This window comes from Condylura cristata, unplaced genomic scaffold, assembly GCF_000260355.1.
Source record: "Condylura cristata isolate star-nosed mole 26May11 unplaced genomic scaffold, ConCri1.0 scaffold00032, whole genome shotgun sequence".
NCBI classification, from domain to species: domain Eukaryota; kingdom Metazoa; phylum Chordata; class Mammalia; order Eulipotyphla; family Talpidae; genus Condylura; species Condylura cristata.
This window is the reverse complement of record NW_004567133.1, coordinates 9,943,545-9,970,235: the sequence shown is the minus strand read 5'-3', so window position 1 is coordinate 9,970,235 and position 26,691 is coordinate 9,943,545. Positions and strand designations below refer to the sequence as shown.

Here is a 26,691-nt window from a genome sequence, read left to right as displayed (position 1 = left end):
ATTCAAGTTAGTGTTAATTAAGATCCACCTACAGATGCTACTAGTACTAGAACCTAAAACAAGTGACAAATTCTCAATTTGATTCTTTTTTCCCAAACAAGGTTTTCTTTAGCATTTCTTCTAATGCTGACTTTATTACAAATAGCCCAAGCAACAATTAAGTTTCTGAACCTTTTGGCTCAAAAGGGCCAGTTCACACACACACACTAGTCACTGTTGTGGGGTTCAAAGGAAGAAAATGGCATATTCTTTCTGTTTCAGTTACTGTACCACAGCTCCAGAGGGCCAAATCAGGAGTCTTGATTGGGTCTCTCAAGTGCACCATCTGGTCAAGGTGAGTTTGAAAAGTGGCTAAAATACTGGAGATGAATGGCCCCAACAGCAGGCAAAAGTGGGTCATGTATATCCTGGTTACACACCAACCCAAGATGCCAACACAGTGGGGCTGGGCCCACCAGGTCATTTATCTATTGTAAGCCACTGAGTGAACTTTCAGCACCAACCTACAACTTAGCTGGGCACTATTAGTCATCAGGTCCAACAAGAGTAGAAACATTACAACATAAATCCTATCTCCCAAAAGCAACTTCAAACCCAGGTCCTGATGGTCATCTCTGTAGACCACAGGGGGCATATTATCGTCACTTGCCCAACCTTCAACCCTAAACTCACACAGCTGGAAGCAAAGAAGGATTCCTATACTAGAAAACAGTCAAGGTGCTTATTATGCAATTTAAAATAGCAACATACAAGGCAAATCTTGTAAGGGAAAAGGCGTGCCCTCAATTGAATACGCCTCTGTATTGTGAACACACAGCTTGAAATGTACCTGCCAGAAAACACCCAGGTGACCACAGTCTCCTTGCCCAATTTCATCAGGAAGCTTTATTTATTTTTATTATTATTACTACAGTCCAACAGAGCCTACGAAAGGCAACAGAATTAGTCAAAAAAGAGCATCACTTTCTCTTTCTTTCTCCTTCTAGTTATTTCTTTGTTCTATTCTGAGTCTGGCCTCTACCTCTCTTTACCTCTTTTCAATCCCCTTTGCTCAGTGGGTTCTGGTTATTAGTCTCCCCTTCTCCATCCTCCCCCCCCCACACCCGCCAGTTGTCCGTATTCACCACACCTCTTTATTCCCAGTCCCTGAAACTTGCAAAACTCACTTCAGTCTGTTTCTGCATTAGCTGTGTCCCTAAACAAGGAAGGATCCTTCCCTGTCTTTGCTAGGCTCCAAAGTGTCACCACCTCAGAATGTTCTTTCTTGACTGCATCCCAGTCAAACACTTTCTATCACATCACTCCTGTCTTCGTCAGTACTTATCAAAGCCTAATTGATTTGCTATTATTTGTCTCCACTCTCCCCTCACTTGACATAAGCGACATTCAAAGTTCAGACCTTTTGCTAGCATTCACCTTTGTACATGTGAAACACTGGATTGCCTTTAGTAGGCCGGTCAATAACAGCTTGTTAACTGAATGAATTTTGGGTTTTTTATTCAATGGCAGACTAGGTTTCAAATCAATTAAGGTGAGCACAGTAGATATTCTTTTGTTGCTTTTTCTATGAAACACCTAAACAAGCTGTTACTTGCACAATCAAAGTAATGTATTTTTTTTTTGTCCTGAAGCCCTGAGTAGGATGAGAACCGTTATACTTATTTTTGCAATATGCATACAAACTCAGTTACAAAGGAACAGGATTTATGTAGGATCCCTAAAGTTTCGGCCCTCTTAAAAGTTCTTCAGAAAACAGTTCCAGATTCAACAGAGAATTTTCAAAGAAAATACCAGCACCAAAATAGGAATCATTACACTTCACTCTGAAATCCCTGACAGACGAAAAGAGCACTACTCGATTTTTTTGAACCAACAGAACATGAAGAAAGACACCTTTTTCCCAATCATTCTTTGCTTTCATCAAATAATCTTTTCACATCCTTTATTGCTTTGTATTCTTCTTGTGAACGAAAACTACACACATAAGACCACCTAAACACAAAGAATCAGCTAAATAAATAAGATGGAAATCAGCACAAGCTGAATGTGTCACTGAAGACTTGTGTGCCAGACACACAAATGCAGAAAAGGATAAGAGAGCTATTGTCCAATTGTAGAAACAAAAAAGTAATAGGGGGTTTTCTGTTCTCTGAAGTGCATCGTGAAGTGTGGGTGGAGAGAAACATAGAAATCCAGAATTAGCCTAACATCAAATCATTTTGAAAAGAGTTGACAACATGTAAATTCCTCACACTTGAAGTAAGAGACCTTGATTCCCGGGCTATGATGCCATTTAGGAATCCTTGTAAGGGCTTGGGGATTCCAGCATTCACAGGAGAAAAGGAAACGCTCATCTCACGCCAGGCAAGGAGAGGTACTCCCCAATGTATCCCTGAACTAGTGCAAAGCTGGCAGTGAAGATCTGGGATAGAGGCTGAACACCAAATTCAAAAGAGGTAACCCAGGTACCAAGTGCCATAAAAAGGGGGAAAAGCTCGCACGTATACCCCCCCACCCCCCACGACTGCCACCTCGCCACGAAAAACTAAATTGGAATCGAGGGGTGTGCAGGGGAGGGAATGAGGGCTGAGGGGGGGTAGAAAAAAAAACAATGCATTTGTGACCCCGTCCCACTTCCTACACAGGATACAGGCAAAGCCTCCAGCCCCCATTACCTCAGGCACAGATGGTTATCGTTTATAGCAGAGGTGCCCAGAAAGGCCCTCAGGTCTAAGCCCCTTAATTCCAGGGATGTTAATGATTAAAAAGAAAGATGGGGGTGGGGAGGAAATGAGGGCGGAGGGAGTTGGAGATTCACCCACCACCTCCCGCTCGGGCTCCTACCTCACAGCGACTACCTGGGGCATAGGACCAGAGTCTGCGCCTCGCCCAGGGCAGCTCCGGCCCGCGGCCCCTGGGTTGTGGGGTGCTGGCGGTGGGAGGCAGACACAGTAGGTAAGTTTTCTGAGCCCTGCGGCTGACACGCCACAGACTCCCCTCACAGTCTCCTCCAGAGCGACCAGTCCAGACAAGGCGCTGGTTTCCACTCCTCCCCTTCCACACCCCCCTTTCTCGAAGGTACCCAACCCCCGCCCCTCATCTCAATACCCCCCCCTATTCCTCAAACCACCCCACCCCCCCAAACTCACAGCTGCTCCAGAGGTTCCTCCAGTCAAACCCGCTCTGGAAACGACGGCGGCCCGGCGGGTCCAAATCACCTACCATCCCCGTTCGCGTTCCCAGGCTCCCTACCCCCGCCGCCGCCGCCTCTTCTTCCACCACTGCCGCCGCCGCCTCTTCATCTGCGGCCCACCGGCGGCGACCGCGCCGAAGCCCCGCCCTCCCATCGCCGCCTGCCTCATCACTTCCGGTAACCCCGCGGGCCGCCCTCCCCGGGAGTGGGGGCAAGCGGGGGCCGGGGCCGAGTGGAAGATTGCGTCACGCCGTACGTGCAGACGTGCGAAGCCGTCGCCAAGTAAGGGCAAAGACCGAGCGAAGGGGAGGGCGGGCGAGGAGGCGCTGGACTAGACCACTGTGGGAGGCGGGGAAGGGGAGAGGAGAGAGAAGCGGGCAGAGGGCGATCGGAGTGGGCGACGCCGGCTGCTTTGTTGGGTGGACGGCGCGGGGTGGGCCGAGCGTGAAGTGAAAGGGAGCCTCGAGACTACCTCAGACCTGGGGCTAATGCTCCCAGTCGCTCCGCCCAGTGGTTGGGTCCGGCCGGGCCTACCGACCCACCGGAGCTCGTCGCCGCCGCTCTGCTAGGCTCCCGGCGCCGCGTCCTCGGAGCCCGCCAGGGGCTGCGGCGCTTCTGTGGGTGGGGGAAGGCAGAACTGACGCAGAGTGAGTGTAGGGGATGGAGACGCTGACTCCTGGCGCGGAGACTGGGGAAAGGGGTTGGCTCCCCAGGGGCAGGGATGGGGTGGGGGTGCGGCGTTGCTAGGAGACGCGCTAGTGTGACCCCAGCCTCGCGAGGGCGACTCGGTGTCATCGCCAGTGGCCAAGGGAAGCCGCCCGAGGATGAAGGGGTGGCGTATTTGGGGGGCGCTGACCTGCCGGTTCGGGGCCCCTCTGAGACTTCTGAATCCTTTGTATTCCTGAATGTAAAGGGGAGCTTGGAAGGGGCAATTCCGGGGCGAGAGGCATCCAACCGCGAAGGTTGACCCAAAGGAGGCCCCATGCAGGAATGGAGCTTTCCTGGCACGGTGGGAACCAGGGTCCTGAATCCCCAGGTCCACATACTTGAGAACAAGACCAAGAACTTGCTCAGTGACTTTACTCGAGTCCACAGGAGTCAGGGAAAGAGCTGTAAGGGCCAAAGGCCCCAGAGAATAGTCCTGAGTGAAGTGGTAGAAGGCAGGGGAGGGCCTCGCCAATTCTGGTAAGACCATTCCCAAAAGGCCAGGTTTTGCAGAGATCTGAGAACAGAGTGAAGCCAGAAAACAAGCTTTCTAGGTGGAGAGAAGAACCAACGGGAGGGTTCTGAGGAAGCTTAACAGCGAGGAAGCTGGAGCTGAAAAGACCAGGGCAGAGTGGTCTGTGATGGAGAACTGGCTGGCCTGATCATGCAAAACCTTTTAGCTCAAGGTAAGGGTTTGATTTCTGTTACCTGAGGGTTTTAAGAAGGGAAGCCACCTGACCTGATAGACATTTTCAAGAACTCACTCTTAGCTCCTAACTCGAAAAGGCTTGAGGCAGTCTGGCCAAGGGAGAGCAGAGGGTAGTGTTGACAGCAGTCGCAGTGGAAATGGAAAGAATTAGATTAAGAATGTCTTTTGGAGGTAGAACTTTCAACACTTGCTGCTGATTTGGATGTGAAGTGTCTGAGAGAGGGAGACGCCCAGGATGACTGAAGGAAAACCTTGGGTTCTCTTTTGAACATGTTGGGCTTGAAAAGTCTATTAACACATGGAAGTTAGAGGTTTGCACTTCAGAGGGGAAGTCACTGAGATAATAAATGGAGAGGGTTAGTCCTAGGTCACCTAAGAATTTGTAGATAGATAAAGATGAAAGCCCCCAAAACACAGGGGCCCTCTACATTTTGATATTACTCAGAGAAGAAGCCAAAGACCCTTGGCATATCAAGGCCTTAAAGACAAGAGGAGGCCCCTTTAACATCCTGGAATAATGGGACCCACTCTAATAATCAGTAAGACTCATCCACTCACTGGCTACCTTCTATTCACCCTCTTCAGACCTGGCTCATCTCCCTCCCTTCCTCTCCCAGCTGCCAGTAATTCTGTACAGGTAACTTGTGTCCATTATAGCAAGTCGGACTCATCAGGCTGGCTAACAGTTGATATATATCTGACTCCTGGAGGACTATTTCTTCTTTGTGCCTTGTTGGCTTCAACATGGACAAAGTAGCTGAGAACGGTGTTCAGAAGATCTCAACCATGGACTTAACTGCTTCTCACAAAGGGACTTTTGTCCCTGCAGCTGCTGCCAGCCACCACAATCTAGATAGGGGCAGTCTCATCAAATCTAGAAAGTAATCAGGAAAAGCATCAGAAGGCGTGGGTTTCCATCTTGGATTCTCCGCTGACCAGTGGAGTGGCCTTGAATAAGGCCCTTTTCCTTGAGCTAAAGGTTGGCAATGACAAACTAAATATTGCAGACTAGTAAAACACAAAAATACTGCCTGTAAGCATAATGTTTGGCCACCAAATGATTTAAATTGACTTTTATAGTTTCTGTGGAGGGTTGAAATCCTGGCTGGGCAGTTATGAAGGAATGACTATAGTTGATCTTTAAGCATTGACCTAGTTTTCATCTGTTTCCAGTATGTGTGTGAACACACACACCATCATCCCCCAACAATTCCTCCTCCTTCTATTAACTGATTCTTACCACCTCTGACTGACGCTTACCTTGTCTTTGTCCCCTAAATATTCCAATAAGGAACAGATGCTTACATTTCTTTTGAATGGAAGGACAGAAGCTTGGTTTCCATTTAGTATTTCTACCCCGAGGGGAAAACAGTTGTCTGTCTGGGTTGTTGTAGCCTGATTGGCATTCCGCTTATAGGTATAATACAATGTGCTCCTGTGCTAACAGACTCAGAATGAATATACCTGCCTCAGATGGTCGTGTCTGGGGTAGCATAAAAGTCTTTCAAACATCAGTAGTTTTGGTTTTTCCCTGTTTTGAAGATTTCCCACATCACAGAGCCTACCTAATTTCTTTTCCTTTAGTTTATTTAAAAATACAGTTTCCCCTTCCCTCCCTGCTCTCTTTCTAACACACCTTAGCCTTGTCACTTTCTGAGTAAAAAGATGCTGTTTCAGAGAAAAGCTGTATGATGATTAAGTACACCACACCAGCATATCCTGGGGTTTGCAAAACGCTGTGTGGCATAACACTTCCCTTTTTGGATTCTAGTGACCAGAACTGAATCCAGGGCAGGAAACAAAACTACCGTGGCATGGGTGTAAGGCTGTGGCTGTGCTGATTGATGGAGGGGAGGGAGAAACTAGGGCAGAGATGGGGGAGGGGGGCTCCGCTTAGCTTGAAGGTTGTTCTGGTGGGGAAGACTGATACCTGTAGGGCCTAGGTGTACATCAGAAAGTAGGAAGTGTAACAGAACTAGGGGAAAAGTGCTCCAAAGGGTAATTAAGGAATGAGAGGTAAAGAAAGAAAAATAGGAAGGGAAGCTGGGCACGGTTTGGTGTGGGCACTGGTGTCACATTCCCAGTAAGTGTGCGCTGGGGTCTGAAGATAAGCAGGCCTCCGCAGGGCACCCGGCTCATCCTGAAGAACAATAGCCCTTCACTGTGCAGGGATTATTAATGATCGGGGAAACAGGTTTAGGAAAAATCCATTACTACCACAAAGCAGTGAATTTGCCACCAGGCCACACATTTCTTTTCCCTCCTCTGCAGGGGGACTTCATTGTTCCCTCCTTACTTCCTCCTATTCAGTCTGCCCACACGGATTCCCAGTGCTAAGTGATTTGCGCACATTATTTTATGGATAATTTTACACCTCTGCTGAAGTGTCTGCTTTTATCCCATTTTTTGTTTTAAGAAACTGAAGCTCAAAGGAGACTTCAGTGGACCGAAGTCAGAATTCAACCCCAGATCTGACCACTGTAATGCCCTCCCCATTCACTTTCACATCACCATGTGTGGAAAAGCTTTGAATGTCAGAAACCGGACACTCATTTTCTACTCTACTTTCTGGGGCAAGAAAACTGTTTGCTTTGGCATGAGAGAAGCACTTCAACTCCGTTGAGGTTTTCTGAATGACAAAAGCTTTACAGTTTTCTCAGTTGGTTTTGACTCCTCATCATTTGGATGTAATGGACCTATTCCTCAAGAGAAGATTATTTTCCTTTACTTGGTTTTAAGCTTCACAGAAACAATAAATTGTTTCCATCTAGTGAACAAACCCTAACTGACCCTAAAATTAAGGATGAGGGTTATGTTGTAGCTATGTGTCTTGTCCTTCTCTAGAAGGAACGGATCAGGCTTCTCTCCAAATAGTAGTCTCGAGTTCTTTTTCTAATACCCAGATGCCACTTGTGGGGTCAGGAAGCCTATTCCAGGGAGCTCCGTCTATATTCGCAATAAGGATGGTGACCATTGAGTGTGTGCATGTAGTGTCCTCACAGAGCGAGTTTAAGCTCTGTGTCCAAATGTGTCCCAGTCATAAAGAGTGTAATGAATGAGACACAGCCCTTCTTTCCCTCCTCCCTTCTCCAGATAGACACAGTACAGGAAAAAAAGTCAGTCAAATAGAATTACAGCAGAGTGGGATGAACATTACAACAGGAGTATGTTGGAGGTGCCCAAGTAACACAGCAGGGAGGCTGACCCCATCTCAGTGTGGGGTAGGCACCCCAGGAATAGGATTGAAACCAGAGCATGAGAATCAGGAGCTAGGTACAGAATGGACATTTGGCAATGAGTTGGGAATGTTCATTTGGCAAAAAGCTGGTCCCAGATCTAAGGAGTCAAGACAGCAAGACAAGGGGAGGCCACCCTTGATCCGCAGTGAATCCACAAAACAGTGATTCATGTGGGTGAGTTTCACAATCACCATCACCCTTCCCCCCAAATGAAAGTACTTGGGAGAGAAACTTGACTGCATCACAGCCATTGATTGTGATGAGAAAAAAGATCCATCTGAGTTCAGATCTTGAAGAGTGCAAGGAAGTCTTTCTTTGCATCTGGGACTTGAAAGTCAGTTAATTCTTGCCTTTTCTGTCCCTTGTTTATACAGCAACACATTTTCTTAAGTAGGAAGCAAGGCCTCATGAGAATCCAACATTTGCAATTTCAACATTCCAGAGACCAGAGTCATACTTCTATAAATTTCATCTGAGGAAAGGGAATTTTCATCTTTCCTCTTCAGCTCCTAAATGCCCTGGCTGTGCTGTGCTGCCCAAAGGCTGGGGAAACTGTGCCAGAGGTGGAGAAAAGGGTGACGTGGATGAAGCCCCTGTCACCCGCCGTCTCCCATGGCGGCCTATAAACCCAGATGAGACACTGCCCGGTGCTTCTCAGCCCCCCAGCTTACACCCTTACTTACACCCTTAGCGGCCAGTGGAGGGTAAGTGGCAGGTGGGGATGCATGGGTGTATTTTAGGACATTGGTCACTGCCCACTGGAAGTCCTCATTACTGTCTCCAAAATAAAAACGGGAAGCCTATGGTCTCATGGAATAATCCAACTTTTTGGCCTTTATTCCAACATTCCAGTCAATTAGGTGGCATTAGGTGAAACTTTTTGCAATCTGCAGGAGTGGTAGATCAAGAGATGTGATAAAATTTTAAACATCATTTTAAAATAGATACATCAGGCCAGGTTGCTCCACCTTGCTTAAAATCTGCCAATAGCTTCCTTTCACTATGACTTTAGGAGCCAAACTCTTTCCCAGGCCTGCCTATCCAGCCGAGCTGGCTTCTGGCCACCTGCATTGACCTCTCCGAGGCTCTCACTGCTTTGACATTGTAGTTAGTCCCCACCTTATGACCTTTGTTCTTGCTCTTCCCTCTGCCACCTCCCCCTAAATCTTCCCAGTAACAGGCTTCTTCCATACCATTCGGGACTAAGCTGTGAGGTCCCTGGCCACCCAAAAGAACAGAATCCCCTCCTCTGTTTCGTTCCTCAAGAGCATGTACCACCCGTGTTTTTCTTGTGTGTTGACTGCCTCTGCCCTACAACCTGAACTTGAGGACATTGACCGCAGCTACTCATTTAGCACTGTCCCTAGAACCACCTCTGCATCCCACATGCACAGATGTTGAATGGATGAGCAGATGCTTGGAAGGAAAGAGCGAGGCCTCCAGTGTGGCCAAGGTGGTGATGAGCCCTGATGTTTCTTCTGTGATGTCAGCTCTCTTTGGAGTGTTGGGGACAGATGGCTGAGGGGAGTGAACAGTCCTGCCAAGGGCACAGCCTCCTTGTGGCACTGGCATGTGACAATTACTGAAGAAGGGCAGTAGCAAGGGAGGTGGAGAGGCGCCAGTATGTGGGAAACTTATAAAAAAGTTGTTGAAATTCATATCAGGTTACCAAAATGATGGACTATTGCTCTTTGTAGGAAGAGAATAGGTTTAACTCCCTTTGTCACAGCTGGTTAAGATCTTTGAGGCAATTAGTAGACATCCACCCCATCTGTCGAGGTCCAGCAGGCTATCTAGTGACTGGACTCCGGCCCTTACTCCAGCCCTTCAAGGCTGGAATCCTGGCCCCACCTCCTAACTAGCGGTGCGACACATGCTTGTCATTCCCCGCTTCCTCCTTTGTTAAGACTCTGGTGTAGTCATCGTTTTTACCTGATAGAATTGCCGTTGGTGAGCTGGGGGGGTAAGACATACATAAAGCATCCAGCCAAGCCTCTGACATAATGCGTATGCAATGCAAGTGTAGCTGTTACTTGTATTATTACTCTACTGAGCAAACACAGTGTCAGCCCTCTAGGAATTCAGAGACTGGTAAGAAGAATATAACTCAATTGCCAAAGAGCTGTAGATGACTGTGACAGAAGCAGAGATGAGGGTGTTCCGGAAAAAGCTTTAGAGTAAACAGGTGTCTTTTATGTGGGGTAGATGGCAGGCAGGAAAGAGACATCCCAAATGTCCAGCTTGAGCCTGGACAATCTCCAGGTCCTCACCCAATGAGCTGCCTTAGAGTTCCCAAACTTATGTTTTTCAGCATCCACATCACAAGTTTTACAGCTATTTAGTTATATTTTGAACCAGCTTAAAACATTTTTTAGTACATATATATATAAGGAAAGTTCTCTACCACTACAAAATCTGAATCAATGAATCATGGGTGTATGGAGCTAAGAAAATATTTGAAAATCAAAAATCACATCCTCAACAAGTTTTGGCGACACCTGCTTTAGGTCACTTTCCCCATACAGGCTAGGATCTCTTAGGGGAAGACTGGCACCATCACTAGGGTCACAGTGCTACAGAGAAGACATGCAAGGTCAACAGACACCTGATCCAGTGCATGTGACTCTGGGAGGGGGAATTTCTGAGACCTCCGTTTTTTCATTGGAAACTAAAGGATGAGTAGTAGGGGTTGGTCGGGTAAGAAGGAGAAGTCAGGAAAAGCCTCCTAGAGAGAGGGAGTTAGCCAGGATGTGTGGATAAAGAACATGATTGCCTCAACTGAAAAAAGTCCCCTAAGAGCTAAGAAATGTTTTTCTTTTCTGAGAAGGAAGTGGTAGGCTGGACTTGTTAATAGTGCCAGTGGGGAACACTGCTTGAAGCCCTGCTCTCTGGAAATCTTTGGACGTAGGTTTTCTGGGTCACCTGATGGAGGCGAGGGGATTATCACCTATGTATGTCCCTTTCAGGTTTAGTTTTCAAAACACTGAATCATTCAAGTGTTTTGAAAATAGTTCTAGTAAGTATCAGTGTTAGTCCTGCTTGTTACCTTGAATACTCTAATTGTAGGGCTTGTCTGTCAGCATATGGTACTTGATTGGCTGCAGTCTGAAACTGTGGTTCTCCGAGAAGCAGGAGGAAATCACTGAACGTCACGCTTTGCAGAAGGTTGCTGCTGTTGTAATATGCCAGACCTCCACCTAGCTCCTCAAGTGTCATCCAGTCAAGGAAGTTTGGCCTGCTAGTGACAGGGAAATGAAGCAATCATTAATAGAAGTTAGTTACAGACTCCCTACCCCTCACAGGAACTGACTCATATTTTCATGCTAAGCCATGGAGTTTTAGGGAGAGCCAGAAACTCAGAGAGCTGTTTCCTTACCAGGAAAAGACCATCATCTCATCTGGGTTTTTATTATGATTAGCCACAAAGCATGATGTCCTCTTTCGGTTTTTATTAATTCTTTTTAAGCATTTTTCTGTAAAGAATCATGAACTTGAGAATTGGCATTGGGTATAACTTTAATCCTTCAACTTTTGCATTGGGTGAGATGCTTTCAAGCTTTTCATCAAATAGTTAAGCCTTGGTTCATTCTTTGTTGCTCAAGAAAGGTCATCAGGGTCAGGATAAGTAGGAGGAACTATCATATTTGAAAGAAATTCTCTGTAAGGTGAGTTCCTGGCATGTACTTAGAATTTCTAAATAAAAGCACCTCTTTGCAGCTCCCATCTGCTTTCTTTAGCTGCCAACATTTTCATAAGCTCCGGACTACCCTAGAGCACATTATCTCCTTGGATAGCCTTCCCCCTGGGGTTGGAAATGGAGTGTGTTCCCTAAGGACTGAGCAGCCAACTTCCCAGTCCTGATGAGCTTATTCTCGGAAAGCCCAGGACTCATAGTGAGGTGTCCCAGTGCCTGGTCCTGCTGCCAGATCTGTCCTCTTCCTAGCCTGCCCATTGATAAGAGATGATGCAGTATTCTTATCCCTGAATAGGAGTGATCAGAATCCTACACACACACACACACATCTTCCTTGCATTTCTCTCAGATATAGAAGTAAATTGTAAAGAAGTAGGCTGAAGTTTCTACATACATTAAAAACACCTAATGTCTAACAGGAGATGAAGATGTAGTAAAACATACAGTATGAACTGGAGCTACATGTAACAACACGGACCTTACAAATATGGGTAGAAAAAGCAAGTTGCAAAATGACTGTACCTTTATAAAGTTTTGAAATTTGCTGAGCAATACTATACTATACTATGTATACTGTAGAAGTTATATGTAAGACAGACAGATAAATTCATGATAGTGGTTCCTTCTCAGAAGTAGGGAAATTTGATTTGAAAGAGGTATATTTAGGAATTCAACTATATGATGTATGTATATGTGTTATATATGTATCTATCTATATATGTGTGTATGTGTTAGATATGTATAAATATGTAGATATTATATAAATAACATTCTTTAAAGTCCTTTGTGACTATATGGCTATTACATTCTCTTTTTATATATCTGAAAAATTGTATAATAAAAATAATTTAAAGATGACAGGAATTTAATTTTTAAAAATATAGTTAGCTTTAGGGGATATACTTAGTTAGGCCTTCTTGTTTTGTCAAATCCTCTGAAATTAAAATTAATGTTTCAGGATAAAATACCAGAGGACCTCAGGATCTTCAGTCTCAAGAAAGATCGTCAATTATATTCAACCGGTGATTCTTAAGGGACAGGGCAGTAACGAGCAATTTGGGGAAATATTTTCAACAAGGTTATCACAAAAACTAGCAGAGCCTTTGAATGGAATTGAGCCTAAGACTCGTTTTGTTTGCCTTTTGTGGTACTCACACTTTCAAAAATAATGAGTATCTTTCTTGAGAGTCGTGTTTTTAAAATGTGGATTGCTTCCTGTTGTTGACTATTGAGACACCTGACATTCCTAGGCCTCATCTACCTGAAGGAGCCACTCAGCGATTATCCCCTTTCAGCCGGGTCCACCTTCCAGGGCATTATCCCCATCCAGCTAGGCTCCCTCATTTTGTTACCTACAGGCCCCAGAAACACTTGAGTTTGCAGCTCCTGTATTAAATTCAACTTCTCACTTAACTGGAAAGTTCAGTTACCCAAAATGTGCCTTCTCCTAGCTATTCAGGGGAGTAATGCACTAAAAGCAAATCATTAGTATTGATCAGATACTCTGGTGAAGAATGTTCTGTTTTAAAGGACAGTAAGGGTGAATTTTGGTTCACAAAATGCTCACAAAAATGACTGTCCTGCAAACTCACAGTGGAACTACCCTCGGCCAGGGGCTGCCCCAGGCCAGGTGAGGGGCGGGCATCTCCCCAGGCCGCTCTGACAGCAGCATCCTCCCCACCCACCAGCAGATCACTGAGAAAGAGCAGTTATTTCTAGACTAATTAAGGAGCTGGGTTTCTTAAATGTATGTCTGCCTAGCTGCCTACTGTCAAATTGAATTTTGATGCAAATTTTCCCTCTTCTATTTCGGTGGGTCTGAAGATGACAACGGCAACGCGACACGAAGTCCTTGGCCTCTACCGCAGAATCTTCAGGCTTGCGAGAAAATGGCAGGCGGCGTCAGGGCAGTTGGAAGACACCATTAAAGAAAAGCAGTACATATTAAATGAAGCCAGAACATTGTTCCAGAAAAACAAAAATGTAAGTAGGCCCCCCAAAGAGAGCGCAAGGAGAAGAGCAGTTTCTTGTTTTATTCATTTAAGCCCTGAAATGGAGCCGCGGAGCTGCGAGCTGGGGCGGGAAGGGGCCAGAGGCACAGCCCTGCCAGTTTGCCCAACCCTGGAAAGCGGAGCCCAGGATGGACCTCAGGCCTCAGTCCTACCAACAGGGGGCTCAGCGGCCCTCCTCAGGAGCCCCTCCCACCCGCTGCTGGGCAGGGGCGCCCAAGGGAGTTTCCAGGGGACCAGTGAGTCCTCCCATGCTGCTGCCAGCCACTCCTGGGGACAGCGCGCAGTTCAGTGCTGTTCAATTCAGAAACTGTTCAAAGTCTCCAAGTATAAACCCATTGGGGGAAGAGGAAGAGCATTCAGACACAGGGTTCTTTTTATAAGTTGACTTTGAACTTGAGCCTCTGACTAGCAGAGAGTTTGCCCTTTGGGGTCACAAATTGGGTAAAATAGTACCTCCGTTAGCTGGTGGAAAAGAACTACATGCCCAGGGAGCCAAAACCCAGTTCTAAGAGCCTTGGTTTGACCCATCCTGACAAACTATAAAGCGTGAGCTGTTAGCATGGAGAGAGCTTTCAGCTCCTGCCTTTTCTTGCCTCCTCACTGACCTCATGGCTTCAATGGTGTCACTGTTCCGCTCCTGAAACTCCCTGATAATCTTCCCTCTTTTATTTTTCCACTCTGACCGCAGTCTGTCTCTTGTCTTGGCCCTGTCTTCTCCGTACACCCTCCCACCATCTGTAGGGGCCTCTGAAGGTCAGCCCTCTGTGCTGAGCCTGAGGAGCAAGCTACCACCTCTTGGCTCCAGCTTCCATTTCTGAATATCCAGCCTCCTGAAAGACCTCCCCAAGTAGAACAGGCCAAAGCAAAGCTCATCTTTCCAGAAGAACGCCGCCTCCCCGACTGGCCCTGCTCTGTCATGGCTCCTGTCACCAGAGCTCTCGTGCGTTCATTCAGCAAGGATTTGAGTGCCCACCATGTACCGAACACCCAGACTAGCCAGTGGGGATGAAAAACAAGCAGAGCCAAACGGGGTGTCTCAGAGATGTGACATTAGACGCAGTGAAGTATAGTGAGCATTGGCATAAGTGCTGCGACAGAAACCTCCCAGCCCATAGAACTGCCCCTACTCAGTCTCTGAAGCCTTATCTGTCTTATCAAGCCAACCTGCTTGTGAAGTTTTTCCACCCTCCTGGCCCTCTTCCGGTTTCTCCAGATCTTTTTTGCTCCTGCTGAAGACGTTGCAAACCACACCAGTGGTTTGCAGTCTTGGAACGGTCTTCTGAGGAGTAGAAATAAAATAAGTGCAGCTGCTATCTCTATGATTTGTATTGCATTCTTTTAAAAGTGTCTTTTATTTATACTTACAATGAGTTGGTTAGTATATTCGATGAGCTTATTAATTTATAAATCAGTGTAAATACATAGAAAGGACCTGTGTGCTCAGAAACTTTATTGAAAGGAGAAGATGAGCAAAGAGTTTGGAGACCATTGGCTTGTACTCACCCCTCAGTAGCCGGTCATCTCTTCTAGTTTCATCTGTGTTGCTGTGGTCTCCCAGCCAGCTGCCGCTCACGTGAGCACGTAATACCTTCCTTATACTTTCCTAGTACGCCCTATGAGACCCTGCTTTTGGGTGTCACTAAGTGAATGAGGATACACAATTGCTTGATTTCAAGTGGCTCCAGGACAGTTCCTCAGCCACCCAGCCCGCGATGGACCCCTGTTCTGCGTTCCTGTGCAGCAGCCCGCAGCAGTCACTGCCTTGTTGCCTGTGTACCACCACGCCTTTTCTGTGGTTTACGTCTGCCCAACTGAAGGTAGGGCTGTAGCTTGCGGCGCCCAGCCTGGTGCTGGGGATATCATAGGAACGCATGCCCAGTGAGGGACCCACTCCTCTGCAGACTGCTCTAGACCCTTTGGCTATTCCGTGAGGGCAATGGTCAACCCTCCCTTGGCCGTTGCTTGAGTTGGCCTGATGCAAATGTGACAGTAGATGAGTAGAGAATATAAGGATTGTTGGAGGTGGGTGGGGGTGTGGGATCAATGGGTTTTTAATTTTAAGATACGTACTTATTTCACTATTAGGAAAAAATAGAGCAGCACAGCACAGTTTCATAAATATTTGGAAGAGATTGCTTGAAGACAGTCATTTAAGAAAAGTTTAGTATAGGGAGTGTGTGGATATGGCAGAATCATGCAGGTGGCCTCTGGGTGATTGAATTTGGAGAACTCTAACCCAGACTTGTTGAGATGGACTGCTGGAGCCCCAAAATCACTCAACCCCCTTAGCATTGTCTTTATCAGAGGCTTCTTTTTCCACTTTCCTTCATGCAGACATAAGTAGTATCTTGTAACCTCCCTTGCAGGAAGCCTTAATCATGACTTGCTTTGAATCCTAATGGGCAAATGGGAGCATGGAAATCTGTTCCGAAGGTGGACATCAGCAACAGCTTCTCAGAAGCACAGAGGTCAGAAAACTGGGCCTCTGACCCAAAGGACCCAGCTGTGGTTCAGTACATCACAGTTCTTGGAACTCTCTTCAGCTCTAAGAGGTACCAGAGGGCAGGAACGCCCTTGGAATTTCCAAGCCACACTGACCTAGACTTCACTCTGGTGTCATCTGGGGCTGATGCAATCCCAGCTCTGCTTTGAGGCCCCTTGCAAATTCTTAGCAGATTCATATGTTGAGTCATTTCCCAGCCTCAGAATGACAGTTTCTCCCCTTCTTCTACCTGTTTTTAAAAATGAACTTCTCATTTCCTTATTTGAAACCAACAGCCACAAATTGACTATTTTGGATTTTCAAAAAAATATTTCTTCCCACTATGAATGAGAAAGGCAGTTTATAGTTGAAAATAAGAAGTGGATCACCCTCTAATGTCTTACTTATGGGATTTCTCATGAACAGTTTCTAGAATAACTGGGTACATTAAAGTCTGACCAACACTGGAGGGTGTGAGAGAAGCACTCTTGTTCGATGCTCATGGGAATATAATGTAGAGCTTGCTCTGGGGTGTATGAACTTGTGTGACCTCCAGAGGGAAAGTAATTCTAGAAGGAATAAATGTGGGAATTACAAATGCATGAACATATACCCTTTGAGCCAACAGTTCTCTTCAGGAATTTATCTTTTAGTCTTATTTGCATATGAATCATGGATATTTTAGAGGGATTTATAATCGATTGTTTATGTCAAAAGATTGTAAATAACCTAAACGTCCATCAATAGAAGACCTGTCAAATTCTAATATAGCCTTATGTTGGAATTTTGTGGACCTGTTCAAAAGAATGGGGCAGCTCGAGTGTATAAATATAGGAGCTTCAAGTTGTTTGTGAAAAAAAAACAGATGCAGAACAAAGTCAGCTGTCATTTGCATCAGGAGAAAAACGGAACACAGAGACCACTGTGCAACACTGTGCACACAGATTCATTCGAAATGGGTAAAAGACTCACATGTAAGACCTGAACCCATAAAATACTTGCGGAAAAAAAACTTAGGCCATGTGCTTTTTGACATTAGCTATAAAGATATGTTTGAGGAGGGGCCTCCCTGGTGGCTCAAGGAGTTAAGTCCCTGCGCTATGAAGCTGTCCACAGCCACTGCAACACAAGTTCCGTCCCTGGCCTGGGAGTGACCCACAGGGCCAGCAGACCTCACCTGTCTTTCCCACTGCTCCCCTCAGCAGTGGATTTCAATGTATCTGCCAGTTCTGCTCCCCACTCTCTCTAGTGAATCCTCTCACCTCCCCCCACCCACTCCTGCACTTTTGGCCTGTACCCCAGTTCTTGTATGTATAAATAAATCTTTTTTAAAATGTGTTTGGGCATCCAACTCCAATGGCAAGGGAACAAAAGCAAACATATACAAACAGGACAACAGCAAACCAGAAGCTTTTACACAGCAAAAGAAACTTGCACCCAAAAAAAGATGTCCTATGTGGGAGAAGATATTTCAACATCATACTTCTGACAAGGGATTAACATCCAAAATAGCCCCAAAACTCATAAAACAAAACAATCTGATTAAAAAAAACAGGCAGAGGATGTGAGTAGACACTTCTCCAGAGGAGACAAACAGTTGGCCACTAGGTACATGAAAGATGTCCATCACCTCCTTTTCTTAGAGAAATGCAAATCAAAGCCTCCATGAGATATCACCTCAAACCTCTAAGAACAGCACTTATCCAAAAGATAAGAACAAGTGTGGGAGAGGACGTGGAGAGAAGGAATGCGTACACCTTTGTGGGGATGGAAAGCAGTGCAGCCATAATGGAAAGCAGCAGGGAGAGTCCTCAAAAAATTAAAAATAGAAGTTCATATTGCAGAGATCCTACTTTGGCTATCTACCCCCCAGATACAAAAACACTAATTTCAAGAGTTATTCACCCCCATGTTTACTGCAGCAGCATTTACAATAGCCCCAAGGTGAATACAGCCTAGTACCCACTGATGAGTGGGTGAAGATGATGTGACCCATGTCCACAGTGGAGGACCAATCAGCTATAAAATCATATAGGAGGCCCTCACTGGTGGTGCAGTGGGCTAAAGCTTAGCACTGCAAGCGAACTACAGTCTCTTCTGTGTGAGTTCGATCCCCGCCCCAGAGCTGACCCACAGACCTCTCCTCACCCACCCACTGCCCCCCTCATCAGTGTACTTCATCAATCTGCCTGTTCTGCTCCCCACTCTGTCTCTGGTGAATCCTTTCACCTTTCTGCACCTCTGGCTTATACCCTAGTTCTGTATGCATAAAGAAATAAATCTTCAAGAAAAAATCATATGTGAGATCCTGCTATTTTAAGCAACACGGATGGACCTAGTGAGTGTTATCCTCAATGAAATAAGCCAGACAGCAAAGACACTCTATTTCACTCATGAGGTACATAGAGAAAAACAGATGAACTCAATGAAACAAAAATTGTTTTGGACTCTAAAACCAATTCATGGTTATGAGGAAGGTGGGTAAATCAGTACAAAGGGAGCAGTGGAATGATAGAACTGTACTTCTAGTGGTGAAGTTAGTTTAGAGACCTATGTTTATTTTTAGTGGCACACACTTTTGAAACTTATATTGCAATTTTTAATTTTTTAAAAATGAAAAACTATACATGTAGCCTATATATTCATCAAATACCCCTGGAAAGAAACAAGAAACTGCTGATACTTTTAGTCCTTGAGAAGGGGACCTAGGAGAAAAGAGTAAAAGGAAGACTTTGTTTTACATTATATACTTTGCATTATTTTGAATTATTTTTACCATCTGTTTGTATTGCCTGTTTCAGAATTATTTTGATTTTTTAAATGATCAATATTTACTGACTGGTGAACTGCAGAAATTTAAGAAAATGTGTATCTGTACTTTAGGTATCATTAGAAAGATGCTATTATCCTCATCTTTTCTCTTTTAATAGCTCACAGACACAGACCTGATTAAACAGTGTATAGATGAATGCACAGCCAGGATTGAAATCGGACTGCATTATCAGATTCCTTACCCAAGGCCAGTAAGTATGGCTGCAGTTAATATGTGGTGGGTTCTTGTCCTGGTCAACTCAGCTATTTCCAGAATATTAACCAAGAAGGCCTGTATCCGTGGCAAAAATCTAGCACCACCCTAGGAAACAGGTTGAAAGTAAACTATTTTTGCATGCCAACCACCCATCACAACCTACTAAAATGTGAGTGGGTGCCTGGCCTCTCCTCGTACAACTTCTCCTCATAGAAAGTTGACTTTTTTATGGAAATATTTTTGCTTTCCTTATTATAGAGAGGTTTATTGTTAACAACACCAACAACAATAAATCCTAACCTCAGATCTTAAAGGAAAGCAAAAGCTGAAAAGTGAGCATTGCCAAATACTCTTACCTCAGAGATGGGACCTCTGTAACCGGTAGGTGGACCATAATGAAACTGCCAAGATTCAACTGTTGGCCTACCAAACAGCAATTTTCTATTACATTGGTAATAGAATAATTTGGTAATGATCCTAATAATTTGGTAATGATCCTCTTATACTCATCTACATACATTTTCTTAAAGTATAGGGGATGCTGGGCTTTGCATGCTGTTGAAAGACTGTTCCAGCTCACTCTTAGTAGATATTTAGGTTTGTTCTATTTTTCTATTGTACACAGAACATCTTTGCACGTGCTTATTTTTTTTTTTTCTCATATTCTTTGGGTTCCCATCCCACTATGGGATCTGTGGTTATTTTTTTTTCCCTCCATGCAAGCAATAAGGCCCAAGCTCTAGAAACAGACAGATCTGGGTTCAAACCCCTGGACCACCACTTAATATATAATATTGAACAAGATATTTGACTTTTAGCCTCCTTTTTCCCCTCTAAGAATATTATTAAAATAATTCCTTATGGATTTATTATAAGGATGGATTAGAGTCAGTATAGATTTAGCTCGTAGCAGAAAGCATGGTACCTAGTAAATCCTCAATGAATATAGACTGCTGCAGTGATTATAATTCTTAATATTATTCTTATTCTTATTCAGATTCATCTGCCACCAATGGGACTTACCCCATTACGAGGTCGGGGACTTCGAAGCCAGGAAAAACTGAGGAAACTTTCCAAGCCAGTGTATCTCAAGTCTCATGATGAAGTTTCTTAATCCAGAAGAAAATTTATTTCAGAGAATGATGAGCCAGTTAAGTCTTGAATGCAAACCGGATGACAAAACCCTGCTCCTTGATTAAGGGCAAAAATTCAAATACCTTCGTAAAGCCTCCCCTTGATGTGTGCTCACACATCCTGCGGTTTGTTAAGCTCTTGTGCTAAGTAGACACATTAACCCTGAGGTCCCTGAAGAATCATTTGGAAACAAGACTTAAGGCCTGTGGAAGGAAGGCAGGAGGATGATGAAGCTTTTCATGGCGGTCCCTTTGGCCAGACATGCCAGCTGATACAAAGAAATTTACCATTTGCCAGAACTTTTTGGGTTACAAATTTGCTTGTAAGTGTGTGCTTTGTTATCTTTTCATCCTCCTAATTTCCAGATAAATACCCCTTAATAGAATTCATCATTGAATTGATCATGGGTGAGTTCTAGCCTCACCCCTAACATATATGCAGAAAAGTTCCTATCCTCATTAAATGTAAATGTTTATCGTGATGCCTATGATATTATTTGACTCACTTAAGATCTGAAAGTCTCGCTTGAAACACTGCATTTGTTGTATTTTACCTTATCATGAATAGAAAGTACAAGAGCCAAACTGACTTACAAATTATGTTCAGACAGAACAAGTAGACAGAAATACAAAGGGCTAACATCCTGGCGTGTGCAGAAGATGTGGTCCCCACGGCAAGTGACTTGTACACCAGGATTGTTGTCTTACCTACAAGAGCGTGGGTGTTATCAGTAGGGACACACCTGGCAAAATTTTGGTCTGTTCTTTACCAAAATCACCTTGTGACCCTCACAAGAAGCAGCTGATAATTCCTACCCATTCCTAGATTTTGGATTTCCTGGTCACTACATCAAAATAGGCATTTATTTCTATTGCAAATCCTGTGAGCAGGAGCATACATTTTCTTGCTTGTAGTAGGTAAGGGTTTGGGCAAAGACATGGAGAAGCAATATTATACTGTATCAGTAGAGTAATAGCATGTGTATATTGAATACAAATACATCTATAGGCTTTTGGCAAGGAGAAGTTGGATGTGCTGACCATTTATGAGCACATACCCTGGCCCAACTTGAATTAGGAGGCATGAATCTGCTGGTGTATCAGTCACTCCTTTCATCTGATCTCATTTTGGAAACATTTCCCAGCTATTTTTTAAGCATTTATCATATAACATGGGGCCTGGAGCCTGTAGCCTGTGAACTTGGTCAACTACTTCATGAAGGTGATTGGTTCTTACGTCAGGGGAAAACCTGGCTGTGCTAGACTGAGGCATCCCCATCACGGTCTCTTGCTAAGTAACCCCAGTTGGTTGTGACTACAATTTTCGTCTTTTTCTGAGTGTAGAAAACACCTTTCCCACCCAGCTTCCTCCAAGCTGGAAGTCTGTCTAATTGCTAGTGTTGAGCTTACATAGAAAGCAAACAGTCATTTCACTGACAAATGAACAAACTGGAAATACTTATATTCGAAATCATATAAAACAAAGGGCAGTTGGGATAGTGCAGGCTCATGGCCAAGGCCCAGGTGCACGTCCATGACGCAAGCTAGCGGCAACTTGTGAAACCTCTGGAGGGCTCCTGCTGCATAAAAAGAACCTCTTCACCTGAGGTGGGGAAGCAACATTACTTCCCATGGGAAACGCAAGCCCTGCCATGTCCTGTCTGCTGGTTGTATGCGCAAGTGTGTTCTTGCAGCCTCCAAGCTCACTTAAATAGTTGCTGTTGTTAATTTTCATACTGTGCCAGCAGTCTTACCAAGTGTGAGTTTTATATGCCTCGCCACTTTGTAAGGTGCCTATATTTTTGCACAAAAACAAAATTGCCAACTTACCACCAAAACTCCCATGTAACCTGTGTTTTTATTACAACTTTTTTCCCCATGTTTCTCTCTCAGCCTATAAAATCTTCATCTTAGGTTTTTTAAAAGCAGAACCTATTCACAGTCCTTCAATGAGATTTTCTCCCAAAGCTAGCCAGGACCAAACAATTATTTACCCAGCAGCTAGCTGTTTAAAGACAAGGACTAGCTTGGTGACAGTTTTGTCTGATGTTATCTGTTGAGCCATTTAAAGGCAAAGACTGCAGCTTCTCACTGGTCTCTGGCCAGCTCTGCCCAGGACTCCCAGCCTAAACTCACCAGCATTTCTGAAGAACATACGGCTCTTTCACAGGGGAGATATTTAACTACCACATTGGACTCAATGGAAAATGACCTCAAATCTTGGGCAATATCTCTTTTCATAGTAGAGGAAAGTTTCTTTTTTAATTACAAAACTTTTGTCCCTTGACCCCTGAGGAATGAGACAGTCCGTCCCTGCCTCTGTTTTGTGTTGCTGAAACTGGTACGAGATAACTATAATTAAAACAACTGTTCTCTTAGCACCCTTTACAGCTTGCAGTGTGATGTACCTAACCAGTCCAAGATTCATGGATCTGGGGTCCTCACCATTTTCCCATCTGATGATCTTCAGAACCACACAGCAGTGCCAATGATGTTCATTTCTGATCTTTTTCCCCTACTAGAAAAAACTGGGTTTCCTTTTTAAAAGTAGCTATTAAGCTACCTGCTTCAGCTGAAGGAGACTGGCTCCTCTTGATTGTCTCTGTTGCCCCTGGCAAGGTTTAAAAAATTTCCCTTTTGCACTTAATCTCTAGATCACTTAGATGATTTGCTGACCAAAGAATTCAGGCCCTCAATCAGAATTTGATCACCTCCATGTTTTCACAAAGAAATAGCATGTACATTTGGTTCTTAGCAGTTTCCTGCATTTGAGACATTTCTTCTAGAGAAGAGGCAGAGAAGTCAAGTTTCAGCACTAAGATGCTCAGTCTTCAGTCTTTTCTCAACTATGGTCAATGAAATGCCCTGAAAAAAGTCAGTAGAGCCAAAACACTATGTCTAAGAGTTTGCTGTTTGATTTTTACCTCCCTCAGGATTATCTTCCAGCTGGTCCTTGGGAAAAACAGTGATAAACTAGAAATTTCTCAGACTTTTTTGTTTTTTGGAGCTACACATCTTTTCTAAGATTCTCTATCACAATATAGCCAAGTCCTTGGCAGGGAGGCAGCATATAACAGTAAAAAATGCATGGGTTCTAGAACCAGAAAGAGCTCTGCTCAAAATCTGACTGCAATGTAAGAGTTGGGGGATCTTAGGCAAGTTAATGTCCTTGAATCTGCAAAAGGAAAGATACTCATACCCACCACGAATATACAAGGCCTGGGCATAATCCACGGCATACAGTAGGCCTGCAACAAATATAATTCTATCACAGTTCTTCCAGAAATTTCAGTCCATCTCTGTAGGCTAGAAGAGAAGCTTTTTGGACTCAGTGTAAAAAGTGGATAAAAGATCAGCCAAGTAAATTTAAGTATCTAATTGGCTTTATTAAGCAATTTACAAACCGGGCAGCTTCCCATCTAGCAAGCTCTGCAGAAGCTGTACAAAATAGAAGGCTTTTATAGGCAGAAAGAAGGTGAGAGAAGAGGAAATTGCTTCGGGCAGGATCACCTCCTTTGGGGTGTCATTAGACAGATTACCTCATTAGTGTTGACCAGGAAAGTCCACTTTGCCTTCTGGAACATAAAACCACAATTAAGTATGGTATTAAGTCTTGGTTTGCTGACATGAGTTTAGCAGAAGTGATGCCATTTGGGGCCTTCCATCTCCATTTGAATAGCTCTAGCACTGACTAGCTGTGAAGTTTGACTTAGTTATTTTCTAAGCCTCTGATTCTGCAGCTCTAAAATGGAGGTGACAGTCACATAATGTTGTTTTCCAAGTGCATTTTAAATATATCAAAATCCTTAAAAAATAAATTGCCTCCTTCAACCTCTGAAAGGTCCTGCTGTTAGCCCATGTGGATAGACTAAGAAAGAAGCAGTTGGAATTCAGTGATAGTTAGAGCAAAATAATAGGAACAAAACAATCATAAGGGAAGCCAGCCAAAAAGCTGAAGTCTAGGCTGAAGAGTGCCATTGCTTGTGTTCAAATACAAACTCCCATATTTTAGTAGCGATCTGATTTGGGGGGTATTACTTACCTCCTGTGTGGCATGGTTTTTGCAGCCGTGCCATCATAAAATTGGGATGATAAAAATGATGACTACCTCTTTATAGGGCCAGTCTGTGATATGTGTCTCACAGCAAGCACACTATTAATCTAACTGTCATCACCAACACCACTCCCATCATGCCATGTGGCTCTCAAAAAAGGAAAGCTAAGGTCTAGTTGAGAATAAAATGCCTTTTATTCTCTGGGTTGAGACAATGACATCAGTTATCTAGCTGGCACAGTGAGGCCACCCCTCGGTTTATCCAGTGCTTTTGGGGCCTGTCTGTTGGGAGTTCAATGGAGAGAACATAGTTGGTGGAGTGGCCCGTGGTAGAGAGGATACCTCTCCGGGCACTGGTTTTGTAGACCGGACACACGTAAATGTTCTCATGAGTAAATGTGGCGCTCTCCCCAGGTTTCAGCCAAATGATGGGCAAAGGGTCGTAGAGGATTTTAGGAAGAGACTCTTCGATCTGCATTGTTTTTCTGTCCCAACGGGCACCTTCTAAAAAAAGCCCTTTTATGTAGGCCCCATCTTTTGGATTATTCTCCATGACTGCTTCTTGGGTGGTCACCTGGAAGAGAAGAAACTGTGAGTTCTGTTTCCTTCCACTTTTCTAAATGGGGCAGCACTAAGAGATTGCGCAGGTGCAAGCTGGCTGCAGCTTGTGCCTTTCCCAGGACACTGGGGCTCTATGGCAAAGCTCCTGCCTGCACAAGGGAGTGGGTCTCATCTCCATCACATGTTGCCCTTAGGCCTGCTGGGAATAGAGACGGCACTGAGGGGAAGTCAGGAGACTGAACTCGTCATTAGCTTAGTGGCTTTGTACAATCCTCCTTTCTGAACCTGGGTCTTCAAAGTGAGGGATTAGATTCAGATGTATGCTGGTCAGACTGTTCTCTGAATGGAGAAATAAAGCGTTGGTTTATAGTTTTCATCAGTTCCAAGGTCAACAATGGAAGGACCAGCTCCAGCTAGTGCTGGTGAGCTAGGATGAGCCAGCTCCCAAATGCCACTGTCTTAATTCAGAGATGGTGAACTCAACTTCCTTCAGTTAAGTACAGAAATTTAGCCAGTTATAGGAGAACAGAGAGTAGTGGGGATTATGGTGAGCCAGGTAATATAAGCTTCATTTAAAAGCATTCAAATTCTAATCATTTGCTATTCTCAGTGGAACGGTTTTTGCTTTCCCATTTCTACTTCTATGTTCTTATAGCTAGCATAGGAAAAAGCCATTGCTTTCACATGTTTAGCCAGTATCCAGTCACCTTACAGGTTCTGCTATTGATTCTGAAAGGTGTGCTTTTAGGATATCCAGGTATATAGTCATTTCAACATCAAAATAATGGTTTTGGTCTGTCCCCCGATGTTTATTCTAGTGATTTTGTTTTCTTATTGCTTTAATGTTGGCTTAACAAAGTCTTGAAAGGCCCATAAAATTAGGTTTATTCAAACTAGTTTATTGAAAACTAAGGGCAACTAGTTTTCAACCTCTAGATTAATAATCTCAAAGGATCTCTCTGAACTTAAAATCCTATGATGCTCTATAATAGTTTATCATAGTTTTTTTCATATGTGGAGAGGGTGATACTTGAGTAATGTCCAAAATCCTTTGACTTGATGCCAAATGAAGAGTTCACCATGTTGAATAGACAACATGTAAGTATGCTTCATTTCTCTTGGTATGATGTGGCATAGTTATTCTATGGAAAGATTTCAGATCCACAGAGACAAAGGCTTGGGAATCTTCTGATTCTATTGAGAACAACTTTTAGAGCTACTTTAAGTCATACTAAATACTGCATTTGTTCCACCTCAGAAGCATGTGGGCCTTAATACACCCAAATATTTGAACTCATTAGAAGATGGTTAACGGTGCTTTCTCTGGTGGCCCCTTTCAACTGGCCCAAGCATTCCTACCTCAAATTCAAATCCGAGGTGGTCAATGGGGATGGTATACTTCCGGGAATAATTCTGAGAGACACCCGTCAAAAAAGACTGTGTGAAGTAGAATCCAGAGATCCAAAAAACTACAGGAGGCCCCTTGTCAGTCCATTCCTGGAAAGCCACCAAAATGAAAATCCAAAATCAATACCACACCCTATGTAGCTCAAAGGCAGGTATGTACACAAGCACAATAAGAAATATTCTTTCCTTCATTCTTCTTGAAACAGGTGGCTCTCTCCACTTAGCTCCCCCCCCCCATTTTTTAAAGTAAAATTACTGTAGTTTTTGGGCTTTATCCCAGGAGCACAAGGATGGTTCAACATCAGAAAATCAATTAATGTAATCCATCACATCAACCAACAGAAGAATAAAAACCACATAGTCATTTTTATAGATGCGGAGAAGGCTTTCGACAAAGTTCAACACCCATTTATGTTTAAGGCCCTTGAAGTCCTCGGAATAGAAGGAACATACCTCAACATGATAAAAGCCATC

The 26,691-nt window shown here is 44.2% G+C and overlaps 3 protein-coding genes across 5 annotated transcripts in view; 1 reads left to right on the top strand and 2 right to left on the bottom strand.

Moving 5' to 3' along the window:
• The window catches only part of DCUN1D3 (DCN1, defective in cullin neddylation 1, domain containing 3), a 36,106-nt gene extending 32,845 nt beyond the window's left edge, over positions 1 to 3,261 (bottom strand). The window contains exon 1 of the mRNA XM_004692086.2: positions 3,150 to 3,261. The gene's annotated coding sequence lies outside the window, so the exon portion shown is untranslated. The remainder of the gene's footprint in view (positions 1 to 3,149) is intronic.
• Positions 3,262 to 3,309: 48 nt separating this feature from the next.
• On the top strand, positions 3,310 to 20,195 carry LYRM1 (LYR motif containing 1). 3 transcript variants are annotated; one of them, XM_012732026.1, is made up of 4 exons: positions 3,310 to 3,475; positions 13,365 to 13,523; positions 18,965 to 19,057; positions 20,060 to 20,195. In XM_012732026.1, the coding sequence occupies exons 2-4, from the start codon at positions 13,365 to 13,367 to the stop codon at positions 20,174 to 20,176; spliced, it is 369 nt and encodes a 122-aa protein (XP_012587480.1). In that variant the 5' UTR covers positions 3,310 to 3,475; the 3' UTR covers positions 20,177 to 20,195. The 3 variants fall into 3 exon arrangements, with proteins under 3 accessions (XP_012587480.1, XP_004692142.1, XP_012587479.1); XM_004692085.2 differs by lacking the exon at positions 3,310 to 3,475 and adding an exon at positions 3,560 to 3,840; XM_012732025.1 differs by lacking the exon at positions 3,310 to 3,475 and adding an exon at positions 4,047 to 4,584.
• Positions 20,196 to 24,469: 4,274 nt separating this feature from the next.
• The window catches only part of DNAH3 (dynein, axonemal, heavy chain 3), a 117,096-nt gene continuing 114,874 nt past the window's right edge, over positions 24,470 to 26,691 (bottom strand). The window contains 2 exon segments of the mRNA XM_012731794.1: positions 24,470 to 24,823; positions 26,170 to 26,307. Of these exon segments, the coding sequence (XP_012587248.1) occupies positions 24,470 to 24,823; positions 26,170 to 26,307 (492 nt within the window).

Bases quoted from the DNA above. Each gene is read 5' to 3' on its own strand.
- LYRM1 (XM_012732026.1), top strand. From the start codon at position 13,365: ATGACAACGGCAACGCGACACGAAGTCCTTGGCCTCTACCGCAGAATC. The intron at 13,524-18,964 runs GTAAGTAGGCCC...CTCTTTTAATAG, and splicing joins TGTTCCAGAAAAACAAAAAT to CTCACAGACACAGACCTGAT. The intron at 19,058-20,059 runs GTAAGTATGGCT...ATTCTTATTCAG, and splicing joins AGATTCCTTACCCAAGGCCA to ATTCATCTGCCACCAATGGG.